This window comes from Lethenteron reissneri, chromosome 38 (genome assembly GCF_015708825.2).
Source record: "Lethenteron reissneri isolate LAM-NWPU_2019-01 chromosome 38, ASM1570882v1, whole genome shotgun sequence".
In the NCBI taxonomy this organism is placed as follows: domain Eukaryota; kingdom Metazoa; phylum Chordata; class Hyperoartia; order Petromyzontiformes; family Petromyzontidae; genus Lethenteron; species Lethenteron reissneri.
In genome coordinates, this window is record NC_083816.1 from 9,975,014 (window position 1) to 10,000,142 (window position 25,129).

Genomic DNA, 25,129 nt, shown 5'->3' on the forward strand with positions numbered 1-25,129 from the left:
AAGCTGCTTGGTGGGGTGGGGGGGTGAAGGGGTACCCTGGACCAGTTCAAATACTGCTTGCCACTGACATTAGCTATGCCAAGGAATGGACCTCAATTTGTCTGGTGCAGAGAGAGCACAGCCTGCTAACCACTGTCCTACCCGATGCACCAATAATGATTAAAATGTGAACCCTAACATGGCACATAGGCGATCGGAGCAGGCTGTGAGAGAATGCATTGACCACGTTTATTGGCGCATTCCTTTACCTGGTGATGATGATGATGATGATTAAATAAATAAAATTGGTTTCTTTTTTTTTGCTGAGTGTGCCTGCTCCACACCGCCGACATTGGCCGCGTTTGTTCTGAGCACCAAGTAGGCCTGAGAAAGCGCCCGCCCGCCCAATTTCTACTGGAATTGGCGTTCAGCTAATCAAAAGAAATTACCCACGTGACTCCGGCAGTGGAAGTTGATTTCCTGAAATCACATCAATTTTAAAGCCCGATGCCGTACGCAGTTACTGCCACGGCAGAGCCCTGGCTGGTCCAGCAGAGCCCTGGGCAGACCGCTGAGCAGGGCAGGAATTTAAAATTGGCTTGATAATGAGCCGCATCTGAGAAGAGTGCTCTGCCTCCGTGTGCCCCCCCCCCCCCCCCGTGGCGCAGAAAACCCAACGGCAGCAATAGTCAGAAAACACTCGAGCGGAATTTCTTCTGAGCGTCTGCGTCTGGCACGTGATCGTGGCGCAGTTCAGCGAGCGGCGCTTGAACGTTTACGCGCGCGGGCAGTGCGTGCATTCAAACCATTCATTCGATCCTCTTGGTGCTGGGATTTGTTTTCGGGTTGCGCCATGTTGTTATTGTTGTTTGGTGGGATTGTCCGACGTTTTGTTGCACGTGCTTACCGGAAGAAACTCCTAGCATGTGGAGCTCTACCTCGCCAGGTTTGTGTGAGGTCGTGGGTTCGATCCCAACCCTGACGACTGCTGAGTATTTGGAGTTTACGTGTGTCTTTCCCTGTGGTCGCGCGGGTTTTTCTCCAGGTCCTCCAGTTTTCCCTCCACATTGAGAATCAACGTGCGTTTAAAGTATTTGGCTGCTATAAATGTCCACATGATAATGCACTTAGTTGAGCTATTCTTTGTGGCCAGGTCACTTCTGAAAAAGAGCTAAATAGCTCAGTGGGCCTTACCTAGTAAAATAAAAAAAAATGTAATTTAAATAGTTTATCATGCATGCTCAAGTTTAACAAAGACATTTTTATCCACGTGTGCGCGCGCGTGCGTTCAGGGTTGTGGGGAACGGTGGCGCAGTGATTAGCGCGCCGCACTATGAACCCGGTGACCAGAGTTTGATTTCATGCTCACGGCCAACACCAGTGACGATTCTCTGAACTGGTCAACTTAACCTTAAAATTAGTACATGGCGGGGTGTGTAAACAACGCCACTGGGGAGACAAAGGCCGTGGAGCTGGTCATCCACCCCCTTCGTGTGTCGTGACAGCCTTCACTGGCGTTTCTTGCTAACAGCACTTGCCCCAACAGTCTGTTAATGCTATACGGGGGGGGATCTTTGTCTTTTTATTCAGGGTGACGGTGAGTCGTCGCACCTTCGGACACAGTGGGATTGCCATCCACACGTGGTATGCCAGCGTCGCACTAATCAAGACCATCTGGGCGATGGCAATCAGCCAACACCAGTTCTACCTGGACAGGAAGCAGAGCAAGGTAGAGTCACCCCACTTCACAATGGGCCCCTGTGTGATTCGTCTGTGTGATTCGTCTGTGTGATTCGTCTGTGTGATTCGCAGTGTCCACGGCATCCACGGTATCCAAACGCATAGCCTGAGCAGTCGTAATAATTATAATAGTATTCTCTGGGTCTTTTGGTAAAGTCATGTAGATAGATAAAATAATAATAATAAAAATATAACGACGTTTAGATCGCAATACAAGCAATGCTGAGGACGATTGCGATCGAAACGTCGTGATATTTTTATTATTTTGTATTCACTTTATTTTCATTTTTTATTATTTTATTGTTATTATGTTTTCTATCTATGTGACTTTACCAAAATACCCAAAGAATATGAATTCCTGCAGTCACGAGAGCTTTAAGTCAATAATTATAATAATAGCCGAGTACATATTGCCATTCTTACACTGCAAGGCTGTTGTCATGAAGGCTGTGTGCTTCACAGGCAAGTATCATCCGCCAATAATGAGCGATACTGCTGTATGGCCTTTTCCAATTAAGTCCAGTGATACAATTTTTCTTGCCAAATTTGATTAAAACCATCTCCCCGGCACACATTGTCTGCTCCTTATTTTAATCACGTCTTTACCATTCAATGTGCGGCAGACCGTGCAATTATCACTAATGCAACCGCAGTATTGACTGGGGCGGTTGCTGGGCTTGAACCGCAAACCCTCTGCAACATGCGGCAAATGCTCTAACCGCTGGACGGTGTCACAAGTCCCACCGATTGCCACGCAGAAAACTCCCTCGGGCTTCGATCATTCGTTCGTCCATTCATCCGTCCGTTGTACGTGGCTCCCGCGCCGATCGCGCGTTCTCTTTCCAGGCAAAGATTCCAGCGGCACGGAGCCTCAGCGAGATAGCGGTGGATCTCTCCGAGTCGGGCACGCTCAAGAGAAGCAAGCTCAACAGCATGGGCAGCAGGGGGCAGGTCATCAGTGCCAGCAGGGGCAGTCTCCTGTCGTCTGGTAAGCCGTCCGCGGGCAGACCCACCTTGCGGGAGTTCCCTTAGTGAACGGCAGGCACGGAACGGTTCACACTCGGCCAGCGATTTGACGAATTGGAACGATTGGTGTAATTTTACTCTTTAAACACAGTAGTGATATTATGTAATGTTTCGCGACAGTACAGCGGGATGAGTTTGATTCCTAACCGATGGCTAGCCAAATATTAATGAGAGGACTTTTCACGTGACCAGTGTTCACGCAAGAGCCTTAAACTTCATACCACCCCCTGCACTCGAATGGCACATTCCGCGGTAAGTATCCCACGCGTGTCAATACTGGGCGGTGTGCACACTTGGCGGTCATGCCCGTGACTCGAATCGAATTCCGGTTTCCGGAGCCGGTTACTCAGTCCTGCCCTGCGGTTGTGCCGGGTTTGGGAAGAGCTTGGGGTGCGATGTGCAACGACGCTGCGCAGCCGCCACGAGACCTGCCAGCTGATGTTGGTGCCCCGAGGTGGCTGCTCGTAGCCTGAGGGATATGTCCATAACCTCGTGTGAAGCATTTCCTTGGTACATTTTTTTACGACGATAGAGCCGATAAGTACGCGTGTGATGACTCGCCCCACCCCTCTCCCAGTGAAGCGGTGTGTTGTAATCATTGAAGGTCGAAAAAAATAACGATTCTTTTTCCTCTAGTTTTTACGCGATTGTTCGTTTTTTTACGACATTGTTTGTGCTGTGCTTTTCGTCTTGTTCTGACTCATACTGGACAGTTTGTCGTGTTCCCGAGTGCAACGTGACACATCTGATGTGCGTACGCGTTGCATGAGGGACAAGCAACGAATTAACAAATGCATCAATGCACGTCTACTGAGAGGGGATTATGATTGCACGGAGGCAGCCATAAGTTTCGTGTGCACTTACCAAGCGCCGGATGTGCTCCCACAAGGAATAACAATTTATAGAGCATCTAAAGGCAATTGCAAGTCAGGATGCTTTACAGAAATGGAGAACTACATTAGGGTAGACCGAGGGGAGTTGGATTGGGCAAGGGGGAGTCAGGGCAGGGATATATACGCTGGGGGTGTGTGAGGAGAGGGCAGTACTGCGGCTCAAACCAGAACTGCTTTTTGTGCTCAGTCTGTTGTCCTTCTCCCGCACCTCCGATTAGTACGGTTGGCTACGTACGGTGCGAAAGAAGTTCTATGTGCGTACAAAGCAACCAACGACCAGTCTCAGGGACAGCCGGGGTAGCCCAGGGCAGCTCCAATGAGTCCTGGGGCATTCTCACGGAGTGGGGGGGGGCGTAAAGACATACAACCGTTAATATTCCACATGCTAAGTGATGGTAATGGTCGCATTGTTCAAGGTAACATCAAGCCACGATTTTGAGTGTTACCGTTGCCGCTACTGATAATGTCACTCTCGTTAACGTTACAGCACCATCATCATCATCGTCGTTATTCCTTGTGGGGATATCTTAGCAGCTAACGAACAAACTCATGCCCGAGCTTCCAACTCGGCCAACCCCTGCCGCGCCTGACTCTCTCGACCAACATTGCTTCCCCTCTGCTCCCCCCCCCCCCCCGCTCCACCACCGCACAGGTTCGGTCGACTCGGAGGTGAGCCAGACGGCCAAGAAGGAGATGATGTCGGCGCTCAAGAGCCGGCAGGAGGTGCTGGAGGAATCGTTGCGTCTGCGCCTGGACGATCTGCGCTCCATGTGTCTGCGCGAGGCCGTGAGTACCGCACCCCCCCCCCAACGGCCACGTCGCGGTTCGCGCTCAAGCGTCGTTCTCTCGTCCGGCACCAAAATCCCGCACGCCCCTCGCCCGCCCGAGTCTCGAGTCCACGAAAAGAGTCTCGATAATGTCTCTCAGCGGTAGTCGTGACATTATGGAATGTTTGGACTTTTTCTTTTTTTAAAGCTTCGTTTGAGAGGAAGATAAAGTACCCAGAGAAAAACTGTTTAGTTGACGGAGATAATAAAGCTTGATACCGCTATCGTGCTGTGACGGTTCCACCTGAAGACGGAAGCTTGTGTTGCCTCCGAAACGTCGTGATTTTTATTTTTTATTTTATTTTTATTTTACTTTTATTAATTTTTATTTTTTACCTACGTGACTTTACCAAAAAAACCTAAGAATATGAATCCTTGCAGTCACGAAAGCTTCAAATCTAGAATAAGATAATAAAGCCTTACAGAAACGTCCCCGCACATGGGTTCCTAATCACATTTGCTGAACTGCTGTCTACTGGCTACCGCGCAGCCCCAGGAGGTTTTGGGGGTTTCGCGAATCTCTCTGTGACCCGACAACTCCTATCTCTCTCCAGAGCCACGGGATCTCAGGCGTGCGATACCACAGCCGCCTTCTGCAACGCTTCACACTCTTAGGCGTGGCCCCTTCTGACACATTTCCCACTCTGACACACCACCCTCATCAAAACACATTCCACTCCCTCCAGCCTGCAGCCATGCTCACTGTTCTTACATGATTCTTGCTTTGACACGCTTCCCCCTTCTTCAACAACACTCCGTGCTTTGGCATGCCCCTTCCTCCAATACAGCCCTTCGGCTGGGCTCTGCCGCATGTAATGTAAATTGGATCCATCGCCATCACCGCCATTATCGGTCGCGCCTTCGATAAGCACGGTTGGCTACGTACGGCGCGAAAGAAGTTCAACGTGCGTACATCACCTATCTAGTGCAAGATGAATGCCACCCTCCCGACGGGACCAGCCCTCACGATTGCGTGATGCCACAGTCCATCTCGCTTCGGCATATGAACGAGTCTCAACGACCCATCTCGACGGTGGGCACGTGTTCTCACCTTTGGCTGCCATTCTATCGATCAGCAAGCCTCATCCGTAAGGGCACTACGTGGAGCACTTGTGTCCTGCCCAAGCGCACGTTACGTTTCTGAAGTAAATTCTGCGTCTCTAATTTGGATTTGATGACCAAATGCACTGCCATCTCTGGACACGATAAATGAGCAAACAGCCCCACCGGTATCAAACCACGGCAAGTTCTCCGCTCGTTAATAAACGTGTCGCTTACGCACGTTGAACTTTTTTCGCACCGTACGTAGCCAACCGTGCCAATCGTAATAGCGTAGCTATCGGGGAGTGCGCGCGGCGGTGCAACTGCACCAGGGCCACCAGGCTGGACGGAGGGACCCAAGTTCTGGGCTATGAAGAGGGGTGAGGGCTGGGAAACAGAACAAGGGTGGGGAGGATTTAGGAGACTTTCCCGCGCTGCCCGCACGGCGCTGCCCGCACGGCGCTGCCCGCACGGTGGCTGCCCGCACGGCGCTGCCCGCACGGTGGCTGCCCGCACGGTGGCTGCCCGCATGGTGGTTGCCCGCACGGTGGCTGCCCGCACGGTGGCTGAGCGAGTGTCGTCGTCTCTGTGCCCAGGAGCTGACGGGGCGGCTGCCGAGCGACTTCCCGCTGGCGGCCGGCGAGAAGCCGCCCGCTGTTCGCCGCCGGGTGGGCACGTCGTTCAAGCTCGACGAGAAGAAGATGGTGCCCCGCGGGGAGGTGCGTTGCCGCTTCCATCGCCATCATCGCCGCGACGATGGGTGGGGGGGGAGGGGGTGGGGGGTGAAGGGGGGAGGTTGTTGATCGCCACCTGAGCCAGTCGAGGAAATTGCGCTTTGCTATGGCGAGTCAATCTCCCACCCAAGCTTGGCAATTGTTGAGCCTGATATTGTGCTCAGGATGGGCAACCACCTTGCATGCCGGGTTGTTATAGGCTGCTTCGGGACTGTGTTGTGGGCAGAAAAACAGCATTGCAGTGCAAATACATTGTTGTACTGTGCGTCTATGCTCCCCCTGCCCTGTGTTAACCTGGCACTGACCAGCGTGGTGAAGTCTGGTTCAAATAACCCCCCACCGCTTAAGGATGCCCAGATCCAGCAGTGGACCGACCGAGGGATGTACGTGCACATGTGCATGTATGATGATTTTGCGTTTATTTATAAGGCCATGTGATGTGATGGAAAATTCATTCCGCAGCAGTGTAATTGCACCCTTGTTCGCACGCAAGACTGTCACGCAAATTGTACGGGCCGTGCGTGTAATGTTTCTCAACAACAACAAACAGCTGTAAAGAGGCTCGCATTAAACTTAAAAGTATGCACTTATATCGAGCCGTGCCCATTGATAGTAATAATTCAGGCAAACCTGGGTTGTACATTAGTGTGGTTATAGTTCAAAGAGCTCCCACGATTCGAACAATATGGGTAGGCCCTCATCTGGGATTTTGACAAATTTGATGACTTACCCGCAAATTAGTAAATTGCGATTGTACATAGCGACCATTGCCGTGGAAACCTTGGCTATATCCTCCTGAAAACAACTCTTAAATTTTTCCTCGCTAAACAATATGAGAATAATCATAATAAACAGTAACAAAGCAATGGCTTGATAAAAGGTGCACGCAAGGTTGTTTACTTTTGGGTTCATGAAGAAGCGGGACTTGGGAGTATGAAAAATAAGAATAGTTTTTTTTCCCTTTCTGGCAATAAAACAGGTGTTAAGATGTTAAAACACCAAATAGACACCTTTTGCAAGGAATAAAATCACCATTAACCACACGTACTTGTGGCAAAACATTGAAACACTGATCACGTATGATGCATTGTCTTTGACACTGATTGGCCTACACCAGAGACAGCCTTTTTATGGCCTTGTCTCACCGGTGTCAGACCAGAGAAACACCGAAATACGAACAGTACAATTACATTTTTGATTTAAAGCTTTCGTGACTGCAGGGATTCATATTCTTGGTTCTTTCAGTAAAGTCACGTAGAAGGGAAATAATAAAATAATATAAATATCAAACAATAAAAATTCTCACGACGTTTCGACTGCAACACAAGCAATCATCATCAGGTGTGAAATCCACAGCAAGAACATTTTTATTGTTTTATATTATTTTATTATTTCCCTTCTATGTGACTTTACCGAAAGAACGAATAACATAGTACAATTACAATGCAAGTACCAGAGCACGTGTATAGCTGGGGTTGAGCGGTTATATCTACGGGACCTTTTAGCCCACATCAAAGTGTGAAGGGAGCTGCAAGGGGTAACCCCGTGACACGGAACGCGTGGCTCTCCCAGGAGGAGGAGCTGGACAGCCTGGAGAGGGACTTCGCCATCCAGACGCAGATCACCGAGGCCGCCAAGAAGCTCGTTTCGGACCCCCACATCGGCAAGACGATGCGGCGGCAGCGCAAGACGTCGCTGCAGAACGCCACGCGCAAGCTGCAGCAGATCGAGGGCGCCATCAACGAGTACCGGCTGCGCGCGGGCAAGGAGCCCACGCAACGCGCGTCGCTCTTCATCGAAGGTGCGGCCCCAGCGGTCGCCTGGGCGGAAGAGGAAGCCGGGGCGAAGGGGCTGCACGCATGCGCGCGTCACTGTCCATGCATCGCTCCGTAAAAAAAAAAAAGAGTCGGTGATTTCCATCGATGGCCGTGAGCCATTGCAAGGAAATTCCACTCGACTTTGGCGGTGCCGAGTCTATCCATAGGGCAACCGCTGTTGACTGTCCCCGCAAAGCGCTGACGAATGTTACAGAGCCCAACGGGATGATGAGTCAATCCTCAACCAGGATTTGAACCCCCCCTCTACCAACCTTCTGATTGCGAGCCGCTCACGTGACCGCTGAGCCACGTACACTCAGTCTGGTGAAGTTGTCCCACGCAGAGTGTGCTCTCCATTGGCATGTGGCATTTTCACCACGAGCCCACTTGTTCGGATGAGCCGAACACAATCTTCACTTGAACGTGTGGAAAAATGGTATCTACGTTATAGAAACATTGCATACGATGAGTCACTTGACGCACCTGTTTGTTTATTTTGTATTGTCGTATGCATGAAGATAAGAAAGATCAATCATTCTTCTCCGAAGGAAAAGAGCAGTCCGAAGACAGCTCGCTTTCCGATGCCGCCATCCTTGAAGATTCCGGTCAGTATTAACATTGACACATTGCGATAAGGGAAAAAAATAAAAAACAACTCTAAAGATTAGGAACAACAACACTCAAATCAATTCCTGTCTTGTCTACATGGCCACCATGGTGGGGAGATGTTCACTATCTCGCCTGGTGTACAGGAGGTCGTGGGTTCGATCCCGACCTTAACTCCTGTATATTTGGAGTTTGCACGTTCTCCTTGTAGTTGTGTAGATTTTTCTCCGGGTCCTCCAGTTTTTCCCTCCACGTTTAGAATTACGCATTCAGATTTTTTAGCTGCTATAAACTTCCGCGCGATAAGCCACTTTGTTGAGCTATCATTGGTCGCCAGGTCGCTAATGACCGTAGTTTTACATATATATCATAGTTTTATATATGAATATAAGTATTACACAGTCCAGTGACATTCCACGTATCTGCCCAACGACCATCACTGGATTACCTACACCACCGAACCAATCTGCGGATTTTATTATTATTCGTGAAATGGTTCGTTCTATTGCCATTACGAACCCGTGAATAAGAGGAGTAACCTAGAATTTAAATTGGAAATCCTTCGTATTATTTCCACTATTCCATGCATATTCTTGCGTGAAAATTAGAATGCACGGATAAGAATGGACGGTAAGATCCAGAAATAGACGTGAGGATCCACCAGCGCAGATGTGAGGAGTTTAACTCTTTATTTGCATATTAATACTTAGCAATTAAATAACCTTGAATTGAACTGTGACCTCATGAATTGTATTACTAGAATAAATAAGCCTCCCCAAGCCACTCCACTTATCACTATCCTGTACTATGTATGTTAAACTTCTTTCGCACTGTACACATACCTGTCAACCCCTTATCAGTGCCTACCGTATTACGGACCAATTCAGACCTTATTGGTCACCCCGTGCCTTTATACATCTCAACGTTCATCCTACAAAGTCCCATCACAAGGGAGAAACACAAACAAATAGACATTTATTTTTGAAACGGATGTAGGCCGCATGGACCTGAAAACGTAATTTGCCTGTACAAGAATACGGGGTATAAACCGTATGGGTTGACAGGTATGCGTACATAGCCAACCATGCTAATCGGAGGTGCGTAGCCAACCATGCCTATCCTATGTTGTGGTGATTTACCGAGCACCTGCACGCAAATTATTTCACCATCTCTGCGTCTCTTCAGTGGGCATCCCCTTGAACGTGTTTAATTCCAAGAACAACAATGCAATGGCAGCCAACGAGGGAATGGCGTTTCACACTCGGTGACACATTCATCCATCTAATTATATCTATCTCTACCTGTTTGTTGATTTAATTTATACAGACTGTGTCCCGGACACCAGCTTGCCCTCTCCGCCGCCATCGCCGCAAGCATACGAACCTCCGGCCCCGACGCCCTTCGCCCACCCTCACCCTCACCAGCACCCTCACCCTCTTCCTCACCAGCACCCTCACCCGCACCAGCACCCTCACCAGCACGCGCACCCTCACGCCGGCGTGGCGTACGCCCGCCCGCCGCCCCCGCACTCGCTGGACGGGCTGGCGCTGCGGCGCATCCAGTCGTTCCGCACGGACGCTCCGGACTATGACAAGTCGCCCATCAAGCCTCGCGCCTGGAAGGAGTCGTCCCTGGACGAGCCCTACCAGAAGACCAAGAAGCAGAGCAAGGACGGCAACCAGACGAGGTGAGGCTCGCGGCGACGGGGGGACGACCGAGAGCGCCTGGGCTCTGGAGACTCGCCGAGCCGCTGAGACCCCTGGTAGAGCTCGCTCCTCTGAGACTCTCCGTAGTGCTCGCTCCTGTGAGACCCCTTGCTAGAGCTCGCTCCTCTGGGTGTACCGTGGGAAATGAAAGGAACGTACGGTGAACGAATCTGGGGCTTTCTGCTCCAAGCCTTCCATTGCAGAGTGGTTCACGCGTAGTGCACTACGAACCTAGCAATCTCGGTTTGATTCGCAGCCACGGCTAACGTCAGTGGCGAGTGATATTTTCGCCGGCCCTGGCTACCGATAAAATAAGCTTATTAATGATCACGGCAGGGTCTGTAGGATGGACTACCGCTTCGTCAAAATCAACAGCAGTTGCCCTGCAGAGACCCTGCCATCGGAATGAGAAATTTCCACCGCGCCCAGTTTGCCTTCGGACAGCGGGGACCGCGTTGGCGTCGGCAGCGACGGTGTGTGGTCATCTTCTTGGTTCTTTTGGTAAAGTCACGTAGAAGGGAAGTAATAAAATAATCAAAATAAAACATAATAAAACAATTCTCACGACGTTTCGGCCACAATGCAAGCAGCCGTCCTCAGGTGAAGACCAGGTCTATCGGGGAGACAGCGTCTGAAATGATCGTGAGAATTATTTTATTATGTTTTATTTTCATTATTTTACTAATTCCCTTCCACTTGACTTTACCGAAAGAACCAAGAACATGAATCCCTGCAGTCACGAAAGCTTTAAATCGGTGTGTGGTCGGCCCGCTGACTCCGGGGGCGCGCCGTTGACGCTGTGCCCCCCGCCCCCTCGCCTCAGCGCCACGGCCAGCAGCTGCAGCTCGCCGGTGTGCGGCGGCAGCGCCCCGCCGGGCTCCCTGCAGGCGAGCCCCGTGCACGGCCCCGGCGCCGTCGCCGGGCTGCCCGACTCGCTGCAGGGCAGCCCCGTCCACGCGCCCGCCTACTTCTGCAGCGTCCCCTCCACGCCCGACTTGCGCACCCGCGGAATCCTCCGGCACAAGCAGCAGCAGCAGTCCAGGTGCGCGCAATGGCTGCGGCGCTTTTTGCGGGCGTGCGGTTAAGGTTACTTTGGGGAAGCGGTTTTTGTTTTTCCCCCGCCACCCGTTTGATTATCCGGTCGGGCGGTTCGCGCGGCGACGCGAGTTCGGTTCCCGCTCGGGGCCAGCTGTCGCTGACGGATGTCTCAAACGGTCTCGGGCCTCACCGATGTCAACTCGGCTTGAGACGAGGGCCCGCATCGTTGTGTAAACATCGGCATGGAGGAGACAAATGTGGCTGTGTGTGCTGCTGGCCACACCACCCCCTCTCGTGTGCCTAGCCGATCTTAATAGGTTCCTGCTAACAGAGTTTGCCCTAACAGTTTGTTAAAGGCTGTACAAGGTGTCTTTGTATATGTTGTGAGGCGGTTTCTGTTTTATTCCTAACTATTTACTATTTTTATTTTACCAGGTAAGGCCCACTGAGCTATATAGTTATTTTTCAGAAGCAACCTGGCCACAAAGAATAGTACAATGAAGTGGCTTATCATAGTGTGGACATGTATAGCAGCCAAATACTCTAAACGCATGTTTATAAATGCGGAGGGAAAAACCGGAGGACCCGGAGAAAAATCCACGCGACCACGGGAAGAACAAGCGTCAGGGTCGGCATCGGACCCACGACCTCCTGTATACCAGGCAAGGTCATTAACATCTCGCCACCATGGCACCCCTAACCCCCCCCCCCCGTCTCTCTCCGTTGCCTCCATGTCTCCAACCTCCAGCTCGGTGGACGTGAGCCCGGCGCACAGCTGCCCCCCGCCGGAGGCGTTCCGCAATCGCAGCGGCAGCCTCGAGTGCGGCCCCTCGCTGCCGCCCTCCGCCGATGACCCCTACGGCACCGCCACGTCACACAGCAGCGCCAGCTCCGACGTGCCGGACGACCGGCTGTCGTGCGCCAGCCAGTGCAGCTCGGAGCGCGAGCCCTGCTGCGGGAGCGGCTGCGGTTGCGGCTACGGCTACGGCACGCTGGGCGAGGAGTCTCTGCACCAGGCGCGCCAGCGTCACCGCTCTGCCGGGAGCCTCGGCTCGGCGAGCTCGGGCAGCCTGCCCAACTTGGCGCCCAACGCAGGCCCGTCGGGCGCCGCCCGGTCCGGTGTGTCGTACCACAACCACCACCACAACAACAACATCCACAACCACCACTCGCATCAGCACCAGTCGCAGCAGCAGCACCACCAGCAGCACCAGCAGCACCAGCAGCACCAGCAGCACCACCGCTCGGTTCCGAACTCGGCCTCGCAGTACCGCATCAAGGAGTACCCGCTGTACACGGACGGGGCGGCGTGGCCCACGACGGTGGTACGCAGCTTGGAGAGCGACCGCGAGGGACACTACAGCGTCAAGGCGCAGCTGCGCGTCTCCAACTCGTACACGGCGGGCGGGCTGTACCGCGACAGCGCCCACTACCGTGGCGGCGGCGGCAGCGGCAACGGCAGTAACGGCGGGGGCGGCGTGGGCGAAGGCGCCGGATATTACGGCGGCAGAGACGCGGGCGGGACGCACGGCGGGGTGCCGCACTCGCGCTCACAGCTGGTGCGGACGCCCATCAGTTCGCCCGGGCAGCACGCGAACAGCCAGTGGGGCTCTCAGGCCTTGATAGAGGAGGAACCGCATCATTTAAATAATCTACAGCAGCAGACGACGACGGCGAGGGGTTCCGGGACGTTACCGGCGCAGGGTTCGTCTCCTTCATCGTCCCCACTCCACCACCACTACCACGCGCAGCAGCAGCAGCAGCAGCCACAGACGGCCGATTCGATAGACCACCTCCGTTCGTGGTACGAGCGCAACGCTCACCGCGACCCGCGGAGGCTGTCGCACGCCAGCTCCGGCTCGGACAGGAGCTCGCAGTCGGACCGCAGCTCGCGGCCCTACACACCGTCGCCCGCCAACGTGCGCCTGGTGAAGGGGCAGCCCCAGCCGGGACAGTGTCACGCCTCCGGTAAGCCGAAGCTTGAGAAAGGAGTCGTCCGTAACGTAGTGGTCCCGTCGTTCGGTCTCTCGCGGGTCTTTGCGATCGCATCGGCACATTTGCTCCTGCAGCCTCGCTGCTTTGGAGCTGCCTCCAGGTTCTGTTTTGTTATTTGCTTCTTCCCTTATGTTTGCTCTGCTCTTGATTACTCAATGATTTAATGTTATTTGCCCAGCTGATATGCAGTTCTAAACTAAATCTATTTTTATTTCACCAGGTTAAGGCCAACTGAGCTATGTAGCTCTTTTTTAGAAGCAACCTGGCCACAAATGATGGCTCAACGAAGTGGCTTATCACGTGGAAATTTATCGCAGCCAAACACTCGAAACGCATGGTTATAAATGTGGACGTAAAAACTGGAGGACCCAGAGAAAAATCCAAGCTACCGCGGGGAGAGAAAGACATGCAAACTCCAAATGTATAGACGTCAGGGTCAGGATCGAACGCACGACCTCCACCATACCAGGCGAGGTAGTTAACGTTTCTCCAGCGTGGTGCCCATCCTCTTGGACCTTCTACTCGTGCATCAATGTGCACGAGTAGTAGCCTGCACCACTCATACTTTATATACTTGTCCATAATACGTGGGCTAGCTCTTGTGCCTTGATTGTTTCCAAGAGTCTGCTTTCACCGCCCACATTTATTCTGGCCAGAACTTTCTCGCTGGTAATGCGATGTTTGTGCCGTATCTTTAAAATCCTTCTGAAAGCTTTCATCTCCAATGCTATGGTTCTCCTTTTGTCATTATGAATTAATTTCAAATCTTTATGAAGGGTGTAATGATTCGATTCAAGAATCCAATTTTGTTTTACATTGCGATGAATGTAGCAGCCTCTAGAGTCTTCAGGGGTAATGTGAACTCAATATTGCATCTGCATGTTTGAATTTTATATAAATGTTTCACACACGCGATATGACGCTAGTATCGCAAGCTTCAAAATGGACATTAATCAATGTCGTTATACGCATCCATGACCGTACCCATTGTCTCGATTTCACACATTGTCAACAGGGCCATCTTTATTATCGTTATCTACTCCAGGCTGATGATCAGTCGTTCGTCCAGAAATTACCGTTCTGATTCATTATAAAGAGCCTCAATACAATGCCATTTCACGATGCTGTTTAATATCGGGAGGGAAATTGGGTTCGTGGTGGAGGGAGGTCTGTGCAGATGGAGGATACACAATAGCCTTGAAAGAAAGCATTTTATTCCTCTGGTCAATTTACAGTGCCACATAAAACCCAGAGAAATATGCACCTGGAGAAATATTCTAGGACGAGTGAGAGAGGACAGATACTACCATGTGATTTACATCGGGTCCAATACATGCAACCAAGGAGGAGCTAAACGAGCGAGAGGCAGAGGTCGCAACCGGGTACCCGATACCCGTACCCTACCCGATACACGACTAGGGTCGCAAACGGCTACCCGTACCCGTACCCGGCCGGGTACGGGTAGCCGTTTGCGACCCTGGTGCGGCCGGATACGGGTACGGGTAGGCCGTGAGTCACTGGTGAGTAACCGTTTGTCACTCATTTCGGGTAGGGTACGGGTACGGGTAGGGAACGGGTACCCGTACCCGGCCGGGTACGGGTACCCATTTGCGACCCTGGTGCGGCCGGGTACGGGTACGGGTAAGGAATCAAAACCCGTTTGCGACCTCTGGCGAGAGGTGGCTGAGCGGTTCAGGGGTCAGAGCATTTAACTGGCACAATTGCGATCCTGGATTCAGGTCTGTGCAGCTTCCCACGATTAAACTCGATTCTCACGTGTAGTGAGTTGATGGCCTCATCCCAGTCACCAGCAACTGCATTAACAAAAGTTACCAATTTGAGTTCGTGTTTTTTTTATTCATAAGGATAGATGCTTTCCGCCTTGAGAAATGTACATTTTGCATCGACTGCTATACGACGAACATTACCGTGGGAAAGGGTGCCCCCTAGTGTGTGGATAGAGAAGGCCACGAGAAAGCATTTCTATGGCAATTACTTCTGCAAGTCTCCGCTCTCTTAGACTGAGTCACGCACGGCACCCTGTGACAGACCACCAAACTGCACAACTGAAACTAAATCAGGAGAAAAGACTCAATTGAACGGGTTGGTCAATTGGCAGTCTCCGATTATCATGTCGTACAAATCAGGTCGTGTACAACCTCTGGAGACATCCATGACCAGCGCCTTACACCTGCTATCGCTCACTGCCTCTAGGAGTCGAACCTTTCATCATCATTACCTCATCCAGCCACCTCACCTAAACGAAACTTATAAAATATTTTCATTTGTTCTTTTTTTAAATCCTTTATATTAAGTTCGCTTGCTTGCTTGCTTGCGTGCTTGCGTGCGTGCTTGCTTGCTTACGACCGTGCAAATCTTTCGGTCATTTTTAACCCACTTCCCGTGATCCAATCGAGCTGACATTTTGCACACAGACTCGTTGTGCGAGACAATTAATGTTCGTGAAAAAATGTTTCCAAAATTTTACACTGTTTAGGGAAAACAAATTAAATATTTAATTACCAATTGCTTAATACTGGCAGACAATCATCTGACCCATAGGTGGCAGCCATCTCAAGCCAGAGGAGGAGAGGACTCTAGCCGCCACGCATATAAAGGATTTATAGTGAAAAACTTTGTTTTTATGGGTTATACTTGTTACCAGGTAAGGCCCACTTGAGCTATATAGCTCTTTTTCAGAAGCGACCTGGCCACAAATTATAACTCATCGAAGTGGCTTATCACGTGGAAATGTATCGCAGCTAAATACTGTAAACGTAGGTTGATTCTAAATGTGGAGGGAATAACCGGAGGTCTCAGAGAAAAATCCGCGCGACCATCAGGAGAACATGCAAACTCCAAATATACAGGCGTCAGGGTTGGGATCGAACCCACCACCTCCTGTATACTCGGCGAGGTAGTTAACATCTCGCCACCGTGGGCATTATCCGCCGTGTGCCCCCTTCTTCGAATGCCTTTGGGTCTAATGCCTGTGCGACGTGGTGCCTTGCTCTTTTTATTTTCTCGACCGCAGTGTCCCCCACGAGCAGCACGAGCAGCAAAAGGCATTTTGCGCTTCCCACGCCGCAGTCGTGCGATCCCATCGCGCACGCCGTTCTCTCGGGCCAGCCGCACGGCCCGACGCCGCCGCCGCAGCAACAGCAGCAGCAGCAGCCCCAAGCGGCGCCGTACGGCCAATCGCACGGCGTCCCGATGCCGGTGGCTCAGCACACGGTGGTGCAGTGGCCGGCGGCAGCGAGCGACGGCGGCGGGCAGCGGGAGCAGCAGCAGCAGCTGCTGCACTGCGACGCGACCCACGTGCATCGCTACCACACGCCGCCGCCGCCACTGCAGCAGCAGCAGCAGCACACGAGCAGGCGAGTTGTGCGTGGCCGCGGTGTTTTTCAAGATGAGTACGGTCTGTTCTCCCGTGTAGCAGCGTGTGCTGTTTTCATGACGCGAATTGGATATACAACGCGGCGAATATTTTAGGGAACGCATTTTTCATAACGCGGATATGGATTGGAAATGTAACGCGATTGAGTGAAAAGAACTAAGTCGCGCGAGTAGGAATAACCGGTTGTTACGGCTGCTCGGTGGAGCATCGCACAAGGCGGGATACTACTGGATGCTTCTAGATCCTACCCACACGCCGCGCTCTTTGTTCAGCCAGCGTACGCATCTCACGTGTTATCACGGACTGTGCTTTACCCTATTATATATCATTTATAATAACGCGATTTTTCCATAACACGGTATTCTTCAGGAATAGAACCACCGCATTATAGGAGAACAGACTATATATAGATTTGCATAGCTATAGAATGAAGTTGCTAATTTACTGTCCATTGGGTAGATTCACACCACTACAGTATAAACACTCCGAATTAACATACACACTACTACACGTGTTCTGGGAAAGCCTTCACCTAGCAGAGAATTGACAAAGCTCTCTAAATTCGAAATTGCTTTCGCTTGTTTTTTTTTTGCGCTTCCCTTTTGTTCCACAACCTTTTGTGTTGAATGCTTCCTAATGCACCGTGACGCTGTGCTCCACAGGGCCTACCAAGAGGGCATTTTCTATCAAGCGGGTCCAGCCGGTCAACCGAGTTCTCTGCTGCCACAGCCTGAAAGTCACCAGCAGTGGAGGAAGGAAGACGAAACCAGGACTGAGACGCTGGTCTGAAACCAACTGCTACGTCCTCCCGATGGCTGTGTGTCTCCTTTTCGTTCAAGCGTGAAAACCGAGCTTGTTTCCTCCGACAAACTCAACAAGAAGGGGGTGGGGGGTGCGGGGGAGACTCGGGGGAGACGCGGGGGAAGAATAATCACTTTAAATGATGCGACCCCCCCCCCCGTACATCCATTTTCACTGACAGAAAGTGACCTTTGACCTACGTCACGGGGAACATCTTGAAGGGCTGTGGTATTTGTACGACAAGATGCAGGGGGGGGGGGTCTCCAGATTATAATTGATTGGCACTTTTTAAATTGGTGTCTTTGTTTTGTGTTGGGTTTTCTTTTATTAGACACATGAAACGAACACATCGTGATTTATTTAGCTTCCGTATCTTGGCAATACACGTGACTACAATAGTGTAATGTCTCTAAGGGTTAGATAATTTAATTGTCACTAACCCATTTGTTAATATTGTTGAATACTTGAGAACTTGCAACATTTCCACACCGACATAAAAAAAAAATTTACAAAAAAAATCGATGAAAAATATTGTTCAGCACATGCGGTTGTTTTTACAAAACGATCCTTTTTTTGTTGGTGACCACAAAATGTGTTTTTGTAAACGCCTTTTATATAGCCTGTCATATCATCATCATCCTGAAGAAATGAATCGTGCTTTGTGGTGTAACCACTTGGGAGGGTGTGAACATTTCCAGCCTGCACCCCCCCCCCCTCCCCCCAGAAAAAGCCTCCCATTAAACTTGAAGGCTGCTTCGAAGCAAACGCTCGCGAACAAATTCTGCGTTTTCTCAATTTTGCAAAAAAGCATTCCACTACGGACCAAAGCTGTGACTGCGACCCCCCCCCTCCCCCCAGCACCGCCCATGGCTAGCGGTCACGAGCAGACGTGGACAAACGTGTTCAACCATTTCAGTGGCTTCTATGTGACTTGAGGGGCCTCTTTTCCAGCCTTGACTTCAACAAGACAGCACCCGGCGCTGCACCAACAGTCCTGCCGAAGACCAAGAGGTGGCCCGTCGTGACGCTGGTCGCGTACCCCTTGATATATCGAGCAATGAAACGAGTGCTGACAAGTGGCACATGCCTCCGAAATCCTTGAAGATGGTTGTTAAATTCAGGGCTTCATCTCTCGCTGAATGCGTGCCGGGTCACTGATATATTTGGTGTAGGCACTTGCCACAGTTAAAGCAAGGTGTATACTGGATGTGGTGTTGTGCCAGGCGCGGACATATTCTATGGATCATTGGCCGGGACAGACGTGGCTGAGATTAAGCGTAAATTGTAAAAGTCTGCCCTAAGTGTAGTGGTTCTTGTGACAATATATAGGGATTCCCTTTTACTGAGGGGTATTGATAGTGCTGTATTGTAATGTTAGCTTGCCTATTGTCAACATTGCATTAACAGGTCCTAGTAACTATTGTTTTCTGTTAACACTGAAGGTTGGGTGAAGATGTGCATTGCAAAGTTGAACCGCGTTTTTCCTTTCTTCACTGAAGCATTTTGAGTAATAAAAGCTTGAATGCGCCTGAAAAAGCATGTGTACTGCCGTGCCGTATGGTAAAACAAACCCACCACAATGCTTCTGAAAGGGGCATACTTATTTTGTTAACTTAAATTATAAACTCAGGTGATTATGTTAAAATTGAAAGTGTGACCAACCATCTCCACCAATGCCTTGCTCTTCTCAAGTGTGCTCAGCAACTGTCACACAAAGATCACCAAATAAATATATACAACACAGTACCGGGGCAAACAGATTGCTAGGACTGCACCTGATATGACCACTTTCACATTCCTTGTCCAAATAACGGTGCTACCCCAACGAGTGAACATTGACATTTGCCAAGAGAATACATTGGCTTCGAAATTTTGGATGAGGGAATTAACCCCTCCCCACCGCCATCCCCCCGCCATCCTGCAGCTTAAATTGTTGTCAGCCACAAACTTTCACATCAACACACTCCCATCTCGACAACTGCAGCCGTGGAGCCTAGACCTCCACAAGAGACTGGAAGATCGAATGAGATGTGAGCAGATTCATAATTATCAATACATGTGGGACTCGTACCGATGAAGGGTTTTCTTGGTTGTTCATTTTTTGTTTAATCCTGCAGTAGAAATCATTCAAGAAAGACATAATTGTTAGGATGTTTAAGAAATTTATTTTCCTTGCTGATACACTTGTGCAAACACACCAATGCGCTGTGGATTTTGTCATTCGCTGTGGTTTTTCAGTTTGAAAATCCATATTTGAAAAGCTGTCCTATCCACTGGGTTTCCAATAAGAGGTGGGCAAAACAACTAATCTAATTTTAATAAGCGTATTCATATAAATTAAGTTGAGTTGCCCTTTTTCTAATTAATACTTGTTGCTGTTTAACAGCTACCACTGCCGTTGTGTGGTGTGATTTTTGTCATTTCCTGTTTTTTTCTGTTCTAAAAATATCTCAGTTAAATTCAATGTCAATGAGATATATGCTGCCAATTGCACGTGCGTAAACGTGTCTGATGAGGGGTTGATTACTGGAGACAATACAAAGAACATTTCATATGGAGAGTGAAAACAATTATAATCTTTTATCATCACCCAGAACTAATTGTACACAATTTCTCCGCCTTGTATGCCGGACTCGGAGCTGTTTGATAGCTGATTTGCAAATGGATTTTAATTTAGCTTAACACTGAAGGCAGCTGCACATCTTGTTTATTAGTTATGACATTAAGGAGACACTTTCGGTGACATTGTCAATGCCATTTGAGACCCTGAATAACCTTTCAAAATTTACTGCACGATGACCATTTATTCTCAGACAAAATACAAATACAATGCTGACTTTATTTGTTGTAAGCCAAAATGAAATAAAGAATAAAAAAAGGCATCAACATTAAACTTTACAGTTTACAAGGTCACACTAGGTCTTCACAGTGGTGCTGTATAGGTCACCGATGTGTTTTTTGGCTTGTACCATGTTCGGCATGGTGCCCGACGTTTCGCTGCACGTGCTGGAGGCTTATGCAGGAACTGAAACTTCCAGTATGTGGAGCAAAACTTTGCTCCACGTCATTGCCAAACGACATGCTGTACGCAATTAGAAAAGATGTTTGAGTTTATACATTAATATTGTCATTCAGTGGGCAAATGTAATTTGTACCAAGCTCCATCAGCGTTAGCATCACAACTCAAATAATATTCAATATATTAACCCAGTTTCATCAGTTGCGAAAAAACTGCCATCTGTAAAGTGCATCGATTGGCAGCAATCAATAATTTACTTCCACGTTTTAGGTCCGACACTTAACAAAATGCAGCTCGCCAAATGTATCAACAAAAGTATCTGGTTTAATCAGATGGATTAATGTCACAATTTACTTTTCTGCGGCCTATTTAAAGGGAGGGGGACAGACATTTACAATTGAAGCACAACCTGGGTTGAAATTAAAAAAATGTACACGCATTAAATAACTCGATCAATTGCAATATATTTTTCTTGCCAAGTTACATATGAAACACATGGCGCTGGCCGCCGAGGTGGCAACATTTTTTAATAACAACATCCCTGGCACAAGTCGATGATGTCCTGCTGCAACCTGGCTTCGTGTGGAAACGAGTGAATCAGTGTTATATTTTTTGTTTTGTAAATGCAAACCGTTACTACTGAATTAACTGTTTTTTAATGTTATATTTTTCACGCGTCCGTTGTTTCCTTTTGTATTTTTTTTTATTAACGATTAAAAAAAATTAAACGAGCTGTTTGGATGTGTTTATATTAAAGCAATGCCATCTTTATACGTAGATATTTTACACTTTTTTTTTTAAATTAGTACTGTATTTTTATACAGCACACATTTTTTTTCAAGTTGAGAAATGGCAATTTAAAACGTTAACATCAGTAGGTCTTTTTTTTTAAACATAGGTGTTGCATAAAACTAGCACTGATATGTGTAAAATAAAATTAGTTTCTTTTCTACATAAAACAACTAATAACTGTGAGACAGTTGGATATTTTGCCTTCGATTTTGACGCTGGCCTTTTAAACTGTAATAGGTAGGTTGTGATTGATGTAAATTATCGTTTTATAGTGAAATTGTTGGGTTTATTTTCTCTGTGGCTCAATACTGAAGCCTCAAGCTATGTGCAGTACAGTAATGTCTGTGGTTAATGTGTATCTTTTGTGCATGCAGTGACATTAGTTTAAAACAGCAAATATAAAAAATAAACATAATAAATGTACTGCTTTTAGTCTTCGTGCTCAATTCCTGAAAGCTATAATCTCATTCCACACGCTTACACACCTGCCCGCTGACATCCTACATGAGTTTATGTTGAACTTTTTTCGCACCGTACGTAGCCAACAGTGCTAATCGGAGGTGCGGGGGAATGACGACAAACTAAAAACAAAAATCATTAAAAAATAAATTCGTTTGCAATCTAGATGATTTAAAAGCGCAGAGCTCCAGTGGATTTCTAACATAGGAAGAGCGTTCCATATGACGCGTATCTTATAGCGGTTGAACATGCACTGATCCCTACTTTATTGTGGGCGATATTGGCACATAAGGGGCCGTCCATAAATGACGTTCACGCACCTGGGGGGGGGGGGGTCAGACATTTGTGACGATGTTTGACGAGGGGGTTGAGAAATGTGACGTCACATCAAAATGCGCAACTTTAAGTAAATATAGACAACACGTTCGACTTAATTAAATAGACTTTTTAATAAATGTTTTCTACAACATCAGAGTGCAGCGCCACATTAAATACGCACTACAATGACAATAGTTTAAAGCAGGGGTCGGGAACCTTTTTGACTGGGAGAGCCATAAAAGCCAAATATTTCTAAATATATTTCTTTGAGAGCCATCTAGTATTTTAACGTATAATAAATTAAATATGTCTTACTTTTAATGCGACTTCTGGTCACGGGATCCGTGACCCGAGAAATTTTATCTTCAAAACTAATTTCTGTTTACTTTAAAATGACACAGTATTATTAAGCAATATCACAAGTATTTTAAAATCAGTTCCAAACTGATTTTTTATTTATTATTTTTTTCAACTCAAAATTGTCTGGGAGCCATATGCCGTCACCGGAAGAGCCATATATGGCTCGCGAGCCATAGGTTCCCGACCGCTGGTTTAAAGCATGTTTTATTTGGGGGGGGGGGGCAGAGTTTTGTGACGTCATATTTGAGGGGAGGTCTGACTTTTTGTGACGCCGTGTGACGAAGGGGGGGGGGGTTAAAAATCGTCCAATATCGCGTGACGTCATTTATGGGCGGCCCTTAAAATGAAAAGTAATTGATTAATGAGCCTCGCTGGTAGAGTCATCAGCAATTCTAGATTTGAAGCTTTCGTGACTGCAAGGATTCATACTCATCAGCAAGTCAAATCAGTTCCAAACCATCTGGCAACAAAACTGACACCTTTTTTATTTTTTCAAAAAGTGTCAGTTTTGTTGCCAGATGAAAGGGTAAAAAACCAATTATCATATTTTGTTACTGGCAAATAAGGTTCCAATGGTGCAGTTCCAAACCCTTTTATTCCACAGCCCTTATGTTCTCTAGCCCGTGTCGTACCCATGAGGTGGCTGGGCATGTGAGTGACATGACCCAGCAAACGCAGCCTCGCCTCCCCTCGAACCTCTCGATCGCTCAGAGTCTGGTCGTAGGAGCAACGGTGACACTTCTGACGAAGTCGACCCATCGGATGCCAAACATGCGTCTTGAGCATCACGTGTGGAAGGTCTGCAGCCAATTAAAATCAGGCCTCCACACCATACAACAAAACTGACACCCACACAAAAAAACATCACTGGTAGAATCTCAATTTGGTGCCCTGACTTAAACGTTTTTGGGATTAAATAAACTTTTTTTTTTTTGGAGCAGTGCCCTTCAGCGCAAAGCTCACGGGCAGAGGTCGCAAACGGGTTTTGATTCCTTACCCGTACCCGGCCGCACCAGGGTCGCAAACGGGTACCCGACCGGGTACGGGTAGGGTACGGGTATCGGGTACCCGATTGCGACCTCTGGGATGAAGCCATGTTGCAGGCGCGGGTGGGTTGATTCTAGGAACTTGAATTGTGAGAAGAGACAAGACGTTGGGAAATGAGTGACAAAGTTATTCATCAGTGACTGACGGTCTACCCGTACCCGGCCGCACCAGGGTATCGGGTAGGGTACGGGTATCGGGTACCCGGTTGCGACCTCTGCTCACGGGCCACTGGCGGCCCCTAGTGGCCGCATTGCTCTACACATGTGAAAACACCCCCACATCACCATCATCATCGTGCTGCTGTGAAACCCCAATGGTTTCAAATGTGTGGCGGACCTCACACTGATGTCTTATCGACGAGAGTGGCACATCCCCTGAAAATAAGTGAAGAACCATACTGAACACAATAAACGCCGTAGTCAAATTTTGAATGTTGTAGTGGGTTTACTCTCCAACACACCCGTGTGCTGAAATAGTAACGAATTGGCACGTTTTGTTTACGTGGCATCTTACAAATTTTTGGGGTCTTTCGGTAAAGTCACAGATAGGTTTAAAGAAAATAACACACTACGACGTTTCGATCGCAACACAAGCGTTCTTCCTGATGACGAACGCTTGTGTTGCGATCGAAACGTCGTAGTTTTTTTTATTTTCTTTGAACCTATCTACGTGACTTTACCGAAAGACACAATTAGAATATGAATTCCTGCAGTGACGAAAGCTTTAAGTCAAGATTTATCTTACTAATTAGCTGTGTCGGGTGGTTAGAGGCTTCAACGATACATTTTAACTTTTTCGCGATCTAACCACCACCGCAACAAAAAAAAACTTTATTATTAATAACATTGCTCGCAAATTTTGATTTCGTGACTGCAGGGATTCATATTCTTGCTTCTTTCGGTAAAGTCACGTAGAAGGGAAATAATAAAATAATATAAATATAAAAAATAAAAATTATCACGACGTTTCGGCCACAACGCAAACAGCCGTCCTCAGGTGATGATTGCTTGTGTTGCAGTCGAAACGGAGTGAGAATTTTTATTGTTTTATATTTATATTATTATTTCCCTTCTACGTGACTTTACCGAAAGAACCAAGAATAATATTGGTCGCGTTAAGCCTACTGCCAACGACGACGACTACCACGTGTTTTAACCATAACAAGTATAACCCGTAAAAACAAAGTTTTTCACTATAAATCCTTTATATGCGTGGCGGCTAGAGTCCTCTCGTCCTCTGGCTTGAGATGGCTGCCACCTATGGGTCAGATGATTGCCTGTCACCATTAAGCAATTGGTAATTAAATATAATTTATTTTTTCCTAAAAAGTGTACAATTTTGGGGAAAAAATTTCACGAAAATAAATTGTCACGCACAACGAGTGCAAAATGTCAGCTCGATTGGATCACGGGAAGTGGGTTAAAAAACGACCGAAAGATTTGCACGGTCGTAAGCGCGCAAGCAAGCAAGTGAACTTAATATAAAGGATTTAATAAAGGATTTAAAAATTGGCTCTACTGGAACGCCCACGTGT

At 48.4% G+C, this 25,129-nt stretch overlaps 1 protein-coding gene across 3 annotated transcripts in view; it reads left to right on the top strand.

Moving 5' to 3' along the window:
* LOC133351767 (FERM domain-containing protein 4A-like) overlaps positions 1-21,834 on the top strand; it is a 231,774-nt gene extending 209,940 nt beyond the window's left edge. For all 3 annotated transcript variants that reach the window (XM_061567259.1, XM_061567261.1, XM_061567260.1), the window contains exons 13-23: positions 1,570-1,708; positions 2,566-2,707; positions 4,291-4,424; positions 6,103-6,225; positions 7,813-8,041; positions 8,576-8,662; positions 9,990-10,350; positions 11,193-11,411; positions 12,156-13,375; positions 16,437-16,779; positions 17,462-21,834. In XM_061567259.1, coding sequence (XP_061423243.1) covers positions 1,570-1,708; positions 2,566-2,707; positions 4,291-4,424; positions 6,103-6,225; positions 7,813-8,041; positions 8,576-8,662; positions 9,990-10,350; positions 11,193-11,411; positions 12,156-13,375; positions 16,437-16,779; positions 17,462-17,588 — 3,124 coding nt within the window. In that variant the 3' untranslated portion in view covers positions 17,589-21,834. The remainder of the gene's footprint in view (positions 1-1,569; positions 1,709-2,565; positions 2,708-4,290; positions 4,425-6,102; positions 6,226-7,812; positions 8,042-8,575; positions 8,663-9,989; positions 10,351-11,192; positions 11,412-12,155; positions 13,376-16,436; positions 16,780-17,461) is intronic.
* Positions 21,835-25,129: the final 3,295 nt, after the last annotated feature.